This window comes from Mobula birostris, chromosome 17 (genome assembly GCF_030028105.1).
Source record: "Mobula birostris isolate sMobBir1 chromosome 17, sMobBir1.hap1, whole genome shotgun sequence".
Classification (NCBI taxonomy): Eukaryota; Metazoa; Chordata; class Chondrichthyes; order Myliobatiformes; family Myliobatidae; genus Mobula; species Mobula birostris.
Window position 1 is genome coordinate 70,534,320 of NC_092386.1, and position 14,411 is coordinate 70,548,730.

At 41.6% G+C, this 14,411-nt stretch overlaps 1 protein-coding gene across 1 annotated transcript in view; it reads right to left on the reverse strand.

The window, feature by feature from the left end:
- b4galt1l (DP-Gal:betaGlcNAc beta 1,4- galactosyltransferase, polypeptide 1, like) overlaps window positions 1-14,411 on the reverse strand; it is a 76,090-nt gene that overhangs the window by 22,289 nt on the left and 39,390 nt on the right. The window contains exons 3-4 of the mRNA XM_072281892.1: window positions 2,889-3,076; window positions 1,593-1,715 (exon numbers count right to left, since the gene is read on the reverse strand). Coding sequence (XP_072137993.1) covers window positions 1,593-1,715; window positions 2,889-3,076 — 311 coding nt within the window. The remainder of the gene's footprint in view (window positions 1-1,592; window positions 1,716-2,888; window positions 3,077-14,411) is intronic.

Below are 14,411 nucleotides of genomic sequence, written 5' to 3' on the forward strand. Positions count from 1 at the left end.
TAAAACAACTTTCTGAAATCCAAAGCAACACACACAAAATGCTGGAGGAACTCAGCAGGTCAGGCAGCATCTATGGAAATGAGTAAACATCGATGTTTCAGGCTGAACCCTTTATCAAGACTACAAAAGAAGGGGGAAGACGTCAGAATGGTGAAAGGGAAGGAGGATAGTCAAAAGGTGATAAGTGAAGCCAGGTGGGTGGGAAAGGTAAAGGGTTAGGGAGGAAGCAATCTGATAGGAGCGGAGAGTGAACCATGGGAGAAAGGGAGAGAGGGGGGGCACCCAGGGGAGGTGATAGGCAGATGAGGAGAAGAGGTAATGGGGGAGGGGAGTCAGAGTGAGTAAATGAAGAAGAATGAAGGGGAAGGGGGAAAAAATTACCAGAAGTTGGAAAACACAATGCTCATGCCATCAGGTTGGAATCTACCCAGGCGGAATACAAGGTGTTGCTCTTCCAACCTGAGAATGGCCTCTTCATGGCAAAAGAGGAGGCCATGCACCGACATCAGAATGGTACTGAGGATTGGAATTGAAATGATTGGCCACTGAGAAATCCTGTTTATTTTTGTGTATGTGATAATAAATCTCCTGATCCTCCAAAATTCAGTCAAGCTTTTTTTTTTCCATTGACCATTCTTTAATCTAAAATGCCAGACTCACACTTCCCCAAGCTGAATACTATTTGATGTATATTCCTCTCCATCTTCTGACACCAACTATGGCATCTAACTTATTACCATCTACTCCCAAACCTTGTGGAGCACCAACATTGACATCTGCTCAAGTTCATCAGTATGTGAGGAAATTAACAGACTCACTCACACAGGTCTACTTCCACAATGATATTCATGTAAGATTGCTTACTTTATCTCCACAGTTTTCTCAACTAAGCCACGTATACACAAGTGTCACAGTAACCGCTTCTGTGTTGTAAATGCTTCAGAATTGTTTAAAGATTGCAGTGTACTTCAGCTTATTCATCAATATTGGCAATGATACACAGCTGGATCACAGCCTTACCGTCAAAGTTCAGAACTGTGTTAGCATATGCCAGTTTCTCGACACGGGTATTATGATGCAATTTCTCAGGAAATACTGGGTTTGAAAGAAACATGAGAAAATCTGCAGATGCTGGAAACCCGCGCAACACACACAAAATGCTGGAGGAACTCAGCAGGCCAGGCAACATCTATGGAAAAGAGTAAACAGTCGACATTTTGGGCTGAGACCCTTCATCAGGAAGGACGCTGCCTTTAACTTAAGAGTAAAATCTAACTCAAACCATTTTTCATCAGTGGCAAATTTTACATTGTTATATACATACTGTATGTAACTTGGCTAAATGTTAAGAATGCAAAAATCAATTTTGCAAACTATTATTTCATCCCTTGCATAAAATATAAAAGAATTATTTTTCAATCTCTCACAATGCAGCATTCCCTCCAGCAGGCATTGCAGTAGAATGGCTCAGCAATGCTTAGTTTTGATACTTAAAAGGAAATCTTTATAATTGAAGGCAAGATAGAGATAATAACACAATTCAAAGAGATGTAATTTTTAGCTTGTTACAACATTATTAAATAAACACTCACCTGTTGTAGATGTCATCATCTTCCCCTCCCCAGCCCCAATATTCATTGGGGAAACCATTGATTCTTTCATGCTGCTCTCTACTTAAGGCTGAAATTCCACCAAAGTACTGCCTGTATGGCAAGCTGAAACAAATAATTTTACAACTTATCCTCAGTACTTTAAAAAAAATGTAGCCAAATTTAGGTTAACATTTTTTGAAGTAGTTTAAAAATTATGCACAACTAGTATCCCCAAGCAGTTGCCTTTCACCTATAGGAACAGCCCTTTCACTTTACTGAATTTTACAACTTTTCCCTCCCATCTCTATATTTGTATCTTGTCACCTCTTAATAGCATTGCTGAATGAGTATATTTGTGATACTTTTGTTTAAAAATACAAAATTGGAATCATAATGTTAAAGAAAAATTCAACTTGAAGTGTAGAAACATTATAACCATCACCACTTTACAATAATCTTTGTATTATTATGCCAGTCATTAGTATTTTCCCACCTGGTCATGTGGCAAATCACTTGTAGCAAGAAAAGTCACCATAGGTCCATAATAATAAACCATTATAAACACCAGCTACATAAAAGCAAGCCAAGTGATTATGATTATCAAAATAATTACTTGAGATATAGCCGGTGGAGGAAATATGGTGGATGCAGTTTACATAGTTTACATGAGCTTTAAGGAAACAAGAGGTTGCACACTGTTAATTATTTTACTTTAGGAGTCTGAGGATATTGTATTCAAAACTCACAAAGGTACCGTTTATATTATCAAGTAGCACAGAGATTTCAAAACAAACTGTAAAAGTTGGAAATCTGAAACAGAAACAGGAAATGCTCCAAACATCCAGCAGTGGGCAGCATCTGTGGAAAGAGAACGAGAGCTAATATTCTAGGTTGTAGGCCCTTCAAAAGAACTGGGGAAGATTTAAGCTGCAGGAAGGTGGGAGATGGATGGAGAGGACACAGGTATTTGATATGATTTGGTCAATATTCAGATTTTACAGAGCATCTTTTTCTGATAATGAAGACAATTTGCAAGACTGAAAGCAACCGCTACAGCTGTGAAGCAGAGGTTACAGATGTTACTGCTGAACCGAAGACCAAATGTAGATGCTGGAATCCACAGCTCATCAAACTAAGCTAAATTATAGATGGATAACTTTACAGCAGAACTGGCCAGTTCGATACAAAAAGAAGTTACCTGAGATGTCTCAACAAGGGCTCCTGGAGAAACAGATATTAAAATGAACCTTTTTTTAAAACCCGCTAGCCACTCAAAAATACAAGTCGTGGCCTTACCGGAAACCAAATTTATCCATGGACACAGCCAGATGCCTTGGCTGGCTATAACATTTGTAGGTATTACGATCATCCATAGGAATCAAATCAACATCACTGAACACAAAGCAGTTGTAGTCATATTCCTTCAAGGCTTCCATGAAACCTACGTTGAGAAGTTTGGCTCGATTAAAAGTATCTTCTCCATGCTGAAAAAAAATTAAATTGGAGAAATGAAACACAACTTCATCAAATTAGGGTGTCATTTATACAGTGGCATGCAAAAGTTTGGGCTCCTCGGTCAAAATTTCAGTTACTGTGAATAGCTAAACGAGTAAAAGATGACCTGATTTCCAAAAGGCAAAGTTAAAGATGACACATTTCTTTAATACTTTAAGCAAGATTACTTTTTTATTTCCATCTTTCACAGTTTCAAAATAACAAAAAAGGAAAAGGGCCCAAAGCAAAGGTTTGGGCACTCTGCATGGTCAGTACTTAGTAATACCCCCTTTGACAAGTATCACAGCTTGTAAACACTTTCTGTAGCCTGCTAAGAGTCTTTCAATTCTTGTTTGGGGGATTTTCGCCCATTCTTCCTTGCAAAAGGCTTCAAGTTCTATGAGATTCTTGGGCCTTCTTGCATGCACTGCTCTTTTGAGGTCTATCCACAGATTTTCGATGATGTTTAGCTCAGGGGACTGTGACGGCCATGGCAAAACCTTCAGCTTGCACCTCTTAAGGTAGTCCATTGTGAATTTTGAGGTGTGTTTAGGATCATTATACTGTTGTAGAAGCCGTCCTCTTTTCATCTTCAGCTTTTTTTTTTTACAAATGGTGTGATGTTTGCTTCCAGAATTTGCTGGTATTTAATTGAATTCAGTCTTCCCTCTACCAATGAAATGATAGTACACCCATGATTGTGTAGCCAAGTTTCCATCAAACTCAATATATAAGTTTGCTGATGACACAACAATTTTTAGGCCGTATCTCGGGTAATGATGAGTTTGAGTACAGAGAGGAAATTAAGAACCTGGTGGCATGGTGCGAAGACAATAACCTATCCCTCAACATCAGCAAGACGAAGGAATTGGTTGTTGACTTCAGAAGGAGTAGCGGACCGCACGACCCAATTTACATCGGTGATGCGCAAGTGGAACAGGTCAAAAGCTTTAAGTCCCTTGGGGTCAATATCACAAATGACCTGACTTGGTCCAACCAAGCAGAGTTCACTGCCAAGAAGGCCCACCAGCCCCTTTACTTCCTGAGAAAACTAAAGAAATTTGGCCTGTCCCCTAAAACCCTCATTAATTTTTATAGATGCACCATAGAAAGCATTCTTCTAGGGTGTATCACAACCTGGTATGGAAGTTGTCCTGTCCAAGACCGAAAGAAGCTGCAGAAGATAGTGAACACGGCGCAGCACATCACAGAAACCAATCTTCTGTCCTTGGACTCACTTTACACCACACGCTGTCGGAGCAGTGCTGCCAGGATAATCAAGGACACGACCCACCAAGCCAACACACTTTTCGCCCCTCTTCCCTCCAGGAGAAGGCTCAGAAGCTTGAAGACTCGTATGGCCAGATTTGGGAACAGCTTCTTTCCAACTGTGATAAGACTGCTGAACAGATCCTGACCCGGATCTGGGCCGTACCCTCCAAATATCAGGACCTGCCTCTCGGTTTTTTTGCACTACCTTACTTTCCATTTTTCTATTTATGATTTATAAATTAAATGTTTAATATTTACTAATTTTTACTATCTTTAATATTTTTAGTATTTAATATTTGTAATCCAGGGAGTGGGAAGCACAGAATCAAATATCGCTGTGATGATTCTACGTTCTAGTATCAATTGTTTGGCGACAATAAAGTATAAAGTATGTTCCCCGTGCCACTAGCTGCAACACAAGCCCAAAGCATGATCAATTCACCCCTGTGCTTAACAGTTGGAGAGGTGTTCTTTTCATGAAATTCTGCACCCTTTTTTCTCCAAACATACCTTTGCTCACTGCAGCTAGAAAGTTCTATTTTAACTTCATCAGTCCACAGGACTTGTTTCCAAAATGCATCAGGCTTGTTTAGATGTTCCTTTGCAAACTTCTGACCCTGAATTTTGTCGTGAGGACACAGGAAAGGTTTTCTTCTGATAACTCTTCCATGAAGGTCATATACGTGCAGGTGTCGCTACACAGTAGAACAGTGCATCACCACTCCAGAGTCTGCTTAATCTTCTTGAAGGTCTTTTGCAGTCAAACGAGGTTTTGATTTGCCTTTGTAGCAATCCTACGAGCAGTTCTCAGGAAGTCTTCTTGGTCTTCCAGACCTCAACTTGATCACCATTCCTGTTAACTGCCATTTCTTAATTACATTACGAACTGAGGAAACAGTTACCTGAAAATGCTTTGCTATCTTCTTATAGCCTTTTTCTGCTTTGTGGGCATCATTTATTTTAATTTTCAGAGTGCTAGGCAGCTATTATAAAGCTTTGAAATTTGCATCACCTGGCCTTTCCTAATGATGACTGTGAACAAGCCATAGCCCTAACAAGCTAATTAATGTCTGAGACCTTGGGAAAAGTTATCTGAGAGCTCAAATCTCTTGGGGTGCCCAAACTTTTGCATGGTGCTCCTTTCCTTTCCCCCCCAACTCTAAAATTGTACAAAACAAAAATAATACACTAATCTTGCTTAAAATATTGAAAATAATGTTTCATCTTTAACTTTATGACTTTCGGAGATCAGTTCATCTTCTACTCACTTAACTATTCACAGTAACAGAAATTTTGACCGGGGTGCCCAAACTTTTGCATGCCTCTGTATATACATTTTTTCAAATCAGAATTTTCCCTTTTTACCAGATGACAGTGGAATAATTATATCTGATCACAAACAAGAGAAAATCTGCAGGTGCTGGAAATCCCATCAACCCACACAAAATGCTGGAGGAACTCAGCAGGCCAGGCAGCATCTATGAGAAAGAGTACAGTGAACATTTCGGGCTGAGATCCTTTTGATATTGACATTGGAATGCTACTCAAGAAATAAAAATGCCCTGAGAAGCAGAATGGTTCGTAGAGGTGGGAAGCAAACCAGGAAGTAATACAAGAAAAAGTCCCTTCAGAATGCTAAAAAAGGAAGGCAAGATGCATCTGATAACGCAACCAAATGGAAGTAATTAAAATGAAAGCAGTTGTGGTAGATGATGGATGGAATGTGAAAGCTGGTGGGCTAGAAGAGGAGGGCACGGAGAACTCTATCCCTGTTCTGGCTTGAGGAAGAGGGGATGAGAGCAGAAATGCAGGAAACACAAGGACATGATTAACAATCAAATTCAAGTTTAATTGCCATTCAACCACACATGAATACCGCAAAACAACGCAACATTCCTCCGGAGCCGAGGTGCAAAACCCAGTACTAACAGTCATACCCAGCACATACAAGACAGCAAGTAAATATGCAGTCACACATAAAATGCATGTCTAATCCAAGTCCAAGTGACATGTCCTGTAAATTGATGGTGCATGGCTGTTACCAGCAGGAACAAGCAGTCCTCGGCAATCTGCAGACGGAACATATGCCTGCACACATGCAATCCAGGTTGTCTTCCACTGAGCAAACACTGGAGGGCAGCATCTACAGGCAGGCCAGCCCCCAACCCAGCATGGAGGCTGTGCTACACCACCTCCAGCGTCTCCTCTCCTGGACTACGGCAACAGGCAAGCCACGGCTTGAGGCCCGGTCCTCACTACCACCAATGCCACGTAGCACCCCTGCCACTTGTCTCACCAATAAACAAGGGGAACGGACTTGCATTACTTTACATTATCAATGTCCAAAAGGGTATTGCGATCGTAAGAGAAACATCCAAGACAATCACTGCTGTGAGACTGTGCACTGCCTTCGCACTCCTGACACTAAAGCCTGTCAGCTGCAGTCAGTAACACAGTCTGCACCAAGTCCAGTTCCTTCAATGAGCAGTTTGCTGATGGGGTGAATCTGCAGGCTTGAAGTCCTTAATGTCCGGCATTGTCTTGCCATCATAAGAAAGACATTTAGATCAGACAAAAACACCTTTGGCTGTCCACAGAGAAGCTGCTGCATCTAAACACACCACCATCTAAACAGAAAGGGACCTTGTAGACTATAATAAAGGGGAAGTCATTATTAAAAGAAAAATACCTTCACGGCACTGATGCGTAGGTCTTGTCTGCAAAGCAGATGTGGAGGAGGGAGAGGTGTGGTTAAGAAAATATGGGGGTCTGTGGACTCTAACAGATATTCGTTAGCGCTACCTGGTCCGCTGAGATGAGATGGATTTCCTTTTCAGCTCCAGTCTCCTGCCTTCTCCCCGTATCCCTTCATGCCCTGACTGACCAAGAATCTGTCAACCTCTGCCTTAAATATACCCAATGACTTGGCCTCCACAGTTGCCTGTGACAACGAATTCCACAGATTCACCACCATCAGGCAGGCTAATGTTCAGTGGTGGGATCATAATTCAGCAGAAGCTGTTGAGCTGACATTTGACTTGTGCAAGGCAGAGGTCAGATGTCACACCACAACACCTCTTCAGCAGATTTGGTGCCTGTGACAATGTCTGCAAATTCAGAGGTTAGAGGTTAGGTTGGAGTGAGGACTATGCAAAAACAGATTGTCAAATATTGTTTTCACGGCTAATGACTAGATTAGGAGGCCAGAAGTCCAGTTAGATTTAGAATTCTGCAGACGGGTAAAAGAACCACAATCTGGTGCAGGGGCTCCTGGCCCAGGAAATGAGCATGGAGTTCAAATGAGCAGAAGAGCTCAACGTCACATAGGGCTCAGACTTTAAGGTGAAACCTAGGGCATGAAGCCAAAGTTTCTTTTGAGAGCACACCATTTAAAATCAAAGGGGCATGATCAAAAGGCAGCTTGAAAACATGGCAAATTTAACATTTTCAATTACCAAAGTAGATGTATCTATGTGTGCAATGGAAGGAGATGGCAGAGTGTCTTAATGAGTACTCTTTTACTGTTGCGAAAAGCACGAGGACTTCAGAACCTGAGATGTCTTGGAGATGGTCTGCGTTGGAACAGAGGGGGTGCTGGATTTCCTAGAACGTATTAAGACAGATAAATCTCTGGGGCACTATGAACACTAAGGGAAGCAAGAGAAGCTACAAGAGCTTTCTCTAAGAGATATGTAACACGGTTATCTATGGGTGAGGTGCCAAAAGACTGGAGGGTGGCTAATGCTGAGCCCTTATTTAACAACTGCAAAGAAAAACCTGGGAACTATCATAAGTTTGCAGATGACACTAAAATAGCTGGCATTGTTCACAGTGAAGATAGATAGAAGGATTTAGAGGGACTTTGATCAGCTGGGTCAGTGGGTCAAGGAATGACAAATGAAGTTTAATTGCGAGGTGTGACATTTTGGAAAGATAAATAAAGGCAGGACTTTCAGAGCAAATCTTTGGGTCCTGGGAAGAGTGGTAGAACAAAGGAGTACAGTATATGGTTCCCTGAAAGTGGTGAAAATGACTTTTGGCACACTGGCCTAATCAGTAAGGGCACTGAGTACAGAAGTTGGGATGTCATGTTGCAGTTGTACAGTGCCTATAAAAAGTATTCATCACCTCTCCCCCCGTTGGAAATTTTATTGTTGTACAACATTGAATCAGTGTATTTAATTTAGCTTTTTCTTTCCACTGATCAACAGAAAAAGATTCTTCTGTGTCAAAGTGAAAACAGGTGTATGACACACCAAATCATCACTGGTGCAGCCAATTGTTTTCGAAGTCACATAATTAGTAAAATTGAGATCAGCTGCATGCAGTCAAGGTGTTTCAATTGATTGTAGTAAAAATATACCTGTATCTGGAAGATCAGCTGGTGAGTCAGTATTCTGGCAAAAACAATACCAAGACGACAAAAGAAAACACCAAGAAACTCAGCAATAATATTGTTGAAAAGCACAAGTCAGGAGAAGGATACCAGAAAATTTCCAAGTCACTGAATATCAAGAAATGGAAAGAATATGGCACAGCTGTAAATCTGCGTACAGCAGGCTGTCCTCAAAAACTGAGTGACCGTGCAAGAAGGGGACTAGTGAAATAGGCCACCTAGAGACCTATGACAACTCTGGAGGGGTTACAAGCTTCAGTAGCTGAGATAGGAGAGATAAGTGCATAAGTACTCACCCCCTTCAAGTCAGTATTTAGTAGGTGCACCTTTGGCAGCAATTACAGCCTTGAGACTATGTGGATAGGTCTCTATCAGCTTTGCACATCTGCTTCTCAGGCTTGAATAAACACATGAAATGTGTACGTTCTTGATGTACCATGTTATCAATAATAATTATATTCAATTTGAAGTAGAAGTAACTATTTAGTTTCACCAGATCAGGACAAGGTTTAGCAGACTGTGTTTGTTTGTTTATTAAGTTGGCTCCTATCAAAATGAGAATCATTAATATCAAATGTCTTTTCTAAGAGAGGAAGAGACAATTTTGTTGTTCTATCAGGGAAGCATTGGCAAAATGGAACTTCAAAATCAGCATCAGTTGACTATGTGAGTACTGTGCAAAAGTCCTAGGTATTGCGTAATTCTACTTCCCAATCCCATTCCAACATGTCAGTCCATGGCCTCCTCTACTGCTGCAATGAGGCCATTCTCAGCTTGGAGGAGCAACACCTTACATTCCATCTGGTTCGCCTCAAACATTAATTTTTTTGAACTTTTGGTAACTGCCCATCCCATCGCTCTCTGCTTCACCATTCCCCATTCCTGTTCCCCTCTCACCTTATCTCCTCACCTCTCTCTGGTGCTCCTCTCTCTTCCCTATCTTCCATAGTCTTCTGTCCTCTCCTATCAGATTTGTCCTTCTCCAGCCCTTTATCTCTTTCACCAATCAACTTGACCCCCTCCCAGTATCACCCATCACCTGCTTCCTTGTATTTCTTCCTCCCTTTCCCTCACCCTCTTACTCTGACTTGTCCCCTTCATTTGGAGTCCTGATGAAGGGTCTCAGCCCAAAACATCGACTGTTTACTCTTTTGCTTGGCCTGCTGAGTTCCTCCTGCATTTTGTGTGTGTTGCTTTGGATTTCAAGCAACTACAGATTTTCATGTTGGAGAACTTGCCACAGCTCTGTGTACACTTTGGGTGTCTCGCTTCTGTCTCACAGACAGCCTCAATAATGTTGAGATAACGGGTCTGTGGAGGCCATACCACTTTATGCAATACTCCTTGTTCTTCTTTTGGCTGAAGATAGCTCTTTATAACCTCAGCTAAGTGTTTGGGGTCATCGTCATTCTGCAAAATGAAATTGGGACTGATCAGACACCTCCCAGATGGTATTGCATGATGGATGAGAATTTGTTTGTATCAATGCTGAGGCATGGAGGATTCCATTATTTCATATTTTGACTTATCAATCGAGAGCACTTGGTGCCATTGTTCAGCACCCCAGTCCTTGTGTTTTTGTGCATCAGTGAGTCTCTTGGCTTTGTTCCCACTTGGAGGAATGGCTTTTTGGTAGCAACTCTTCCATGAAGACCACTTCTGACAAGACTTCTCTGGAATGCACAGGGATGTGCTTGGGTTCCAGTGGTTTCTGTGAGTTCAGAGCTGATAGCTGAGCTGGACTTCTTCCAATTTAAAAGGGACGTTGGTTTGATGTAACTTATCTGCTGCCCTCAGTTTCCATGGCCAACCAGTGTTTCTGGTCCTCAACCTTGCCCATTTCTTTGTATTTCTTCAGAAAAGCTTAGACATCACATCTTGAAACTCCTGCATGCCGCAAAATTTCTGCTTGGGAGAGACCTTGCTGATGTAGGATGACCAGTTTGAGTCTTGTTGCTATGCTCACTCTTGCCATGGTGTAAGAATTGATGGTTTGAAGGTTAAACAGTCACATCTGCCACACCTCACCTTTTAGTTCTATTGTCCTTCACTCAGTTTAATTCCTTGTACACGCATTTCTGTTTGAGTTAAACACACACAAAATGCTGGAGGAACTCAGCAGGACAGGCAGCATCTTTGGAAAAGAGTACAGTCGATGTTTCAGACTAATTTTACAAGTTTGTGCAACTTACTTTGAAATTGTGCAGTAGCCCCCACCATACCAGACAGTGATGCAGCCAGTTAGAATGCTCTCCACAATACTTTCGTAGAAAATTGAGTGTTTTAGTTGACAAACCAAATCTCCTCAAACTTCTAATGAAATACAGCCACTGTCTTGCCTTCTTTATGGCTATTGACACCTGGGTACTTGAAATTGTTCACTCTTTCTGCTTCTGATCCCTCTATGAGAATTGGTTTGTGTTCCCTTGTATTACCCTTCCTGAAGTACACTATCAGCACATGGACGTTGAGTGCAAGTTTGTTGCTGCGACACCACTCGACTAACTGGTATATCTCAGCCTGCATGTTCTTTCATCACCATCTGAAATTCTGCCAACGATAGTAGTATCATCAGCAAATTTATAGACAGCATTTGAGCTGTGCCTAGCAACAAAGTCATGGGTGTGAAGAGAGTAGAGCAGTGGGCTAAGCACACACTCCTGTGGTGCTCCAGTGTTGATTGTCAGTGAGGTGGAGACATTACTTTCAATCCACACAGATTGTGGTCTTCCAGCAAGGAAGTCAAGTATTCAGTTGCAGAGGGAGGTACAAAGGCCCAGGTTCTGCAACTTTTCAATCAGGACCGTAGGAACATTTAAACTTGCACTGGGCTACATACCTCTAAAGTAATCTCAGTTTTATATGAAAAGTGGTCTATTACTTAATGTTACTTTCTTCAACAAAATACAAAAAATTAAACGTTAGAGAAATTTTTGTAAAACAAATGTTTGGAAATCTATAATTTGCTCGTTTCTACTGACACCCAACTCAGAAGACAATATGAGTATCTAAAACAAAGATTATTTTGTTACGTACCCTGTAACGGGAAACCAGCAGAAATGGAACACAGCTGGAGTCTGCGTTTGCAGTTTACTAACACTATTTTTATTAGTAATTACACAATACAGTAATATGGAACTAGATAAATCAATGAAAGTAAATCTGCACAAAAGCTGTGCACTTAAATATTTTAAGATTTGTGAATTGAATAGATATCTGGGGTACAGGCAGGGAGAGAGTGAAGTATCAGATTACTGCCTTGGGTTGCAACAACACATCCCAAAATATTTTTTTGAACAGCTTGGCTACTAAGCTAGTGAAAATTACAGGCAAAAGGCTAATTTTCCCCCTAATACCGGGCCTCAACAAATGAACATACAAAATAGGAGGAATGGACTAGTCTCTTTTGCTTGCTCATTATTCAATGCATCATAGTTTGGTTTTCTACCACTGACGTTGACAGACACCATCCCTGTATTCTATCATTCTTGATCTTTAATGGCCTAGCCTATCCAAATACAGTTCAAGCACATTCCCTTCAATGAAGAAATCTCATCAGTCCCAAATACTATACAGGTTTCCCCTGCCATCCGAAGGTACAGCGTTCCTACGAAACGGTTCGTAAGCCGAAATGTCATAAAGCGAAGAAGCAATTACCATTTATTTATATGGGAAAATTTTGTGAGCGTTCGCAGACCCAAAAATAACCTACCAAATCATGTCAAATAACATATAAAACCTAAAATAACAGTAACATATAGTAAAAGCAGGAATGATATGATAAATACACAGCCTATATAAAGTAGAAATACTTCTCTACAATGATTGCCTGCACAGATCTCCGTAGCGAAAATCTCACACAAGCGCTCCTGGCAGAAAATCTCACGCAAGCGCTGCTGGCATAAGTGCGCTCTCCAGTAACCTTTAAACTATGAAGCTGTCAAATCTACCAAATCACACGTAAAAATACACAGCCTATATAAAGTAGAAATAATGTATGTACAGTGTAGTATCACTTACCGGAATTGGGAAAACAGCGCTGAGCACACTGATGATGGTGTGGTAGACTGAGTTGTCGCAGGCTGGGTGGAGCAGTGGCCCCCACCCTCCGGGCCCCCAACCCGATACATTGCTGCGAAGAATGCAGCGGTAGCCGGGAGGCACCCAGCACATCTTTAAGAAAAAAGCCGAAATAAACATGCTAATTAATTAGGTGCTGCCTAGCACATAATTGTCGGCCCAGAACAGAGGCGATGCAATCGGCACTGATCTGGGCCGACAATTACATGCTAGGCAGCACCTAATTAATTAGCATGTTTATTTCGGCTTTTTTCTTAAAGATGTGCTGTGTGCCTCCCGGCTACTGCTGCATTCTCCATGAATCGGTACAGTACCTGTCCGGGGCCCGGGTGCTGGAGTGGTGGGACACGGGGGTGTCATCTCATCGTCGATCAGGGCAGGCAGCTCATCTTCTCCTATGATCCTATGACTGCCCGCTTCAATGTCGAAGGTCTGCTGTGGCCGATGTGGAAGGCTTGCTTGACTGCTGAGCCTCACGCATTTTTCTATCATACAGTTGTTTGTAAGCACTCCTGCAAATATCACCTAAACCTACGTACCCTTTCAAAATTAAAGTCGTACTTTATCATTGCAGCAAAAATCTCACGCAGTTGCTTCACTTTCTGCATTCGGTTTCGATTGTTATCCTTTCCTCTTCCAATTGCATCAGCTCTTCATCTATCAGTTCTTGGTCATGGGATGCCAAAACCTCTTCATCATCATCTTCGTCACCTTCCACAAGCCAAACTCACTTTGTCCTTGCTTCATTCACCACGATCGAAACGCTTAATTATGTCTAGTTTTACGCTAAGTGTAACACCCTTACTCTTTCAGGCTTTTCCGACACCTTAGAACTCATCTTGCTAATGGCTGCTCAATGTAACGTGTTAAAGCAATGCCGTTCCGAATCCGGGGAGAGAGCGGCTGCTCCGGGCACGCGCTACCTTTTATTGCGCGCTGCCTTTCTTCGTAACAGTGAAAACACCTTCTGAAAGTGAAAATAGGGTACTAATGTAGGTCTATCGTAACAGTGAGGTTTCATAAAGTGAACGTTTGAAAAGCAGGGGACACCTGTACCCCTTTTTCTGAAAAAAAGACGCATTGTTCTGAAGTTTCCAAGCACCGGAAAGAGCCCAAACAAATGTAACGTATGCCCAATAAAGCCCTGCACGCATTTTACGTTTTTCAGTAAAAATCACCTGTCGGCCATCTAAACTCCACACCAGAGGTCAATATACAGAGATTAAGCCTGTGATCATTTTCTGTATCTATTCTAATGTGTGCATGGAACAGTACAACAGATGAATAAGCCCTTCTGACCATGTTCTGGTGAACTAATTAAACAAGTAAATAACAGCTAACTAAACTGATCCCTACTGCCTGTACAAGATCCATATCACTCCATTCTCTGCACATTCATCTGCTTAAACACCTGAATTGCCTCCACTACCACACCAGTGTGTTCCACCACTATCTACACAAAAAAAAAACTTACCCCACACACTCACCTTAAATGCCACCTCCTAGTATTTGACCCTGGAAAAAAAAAACACACACAACCTTCTACCAGGCTTCCACTCAGCCTTTGCCACTAAACA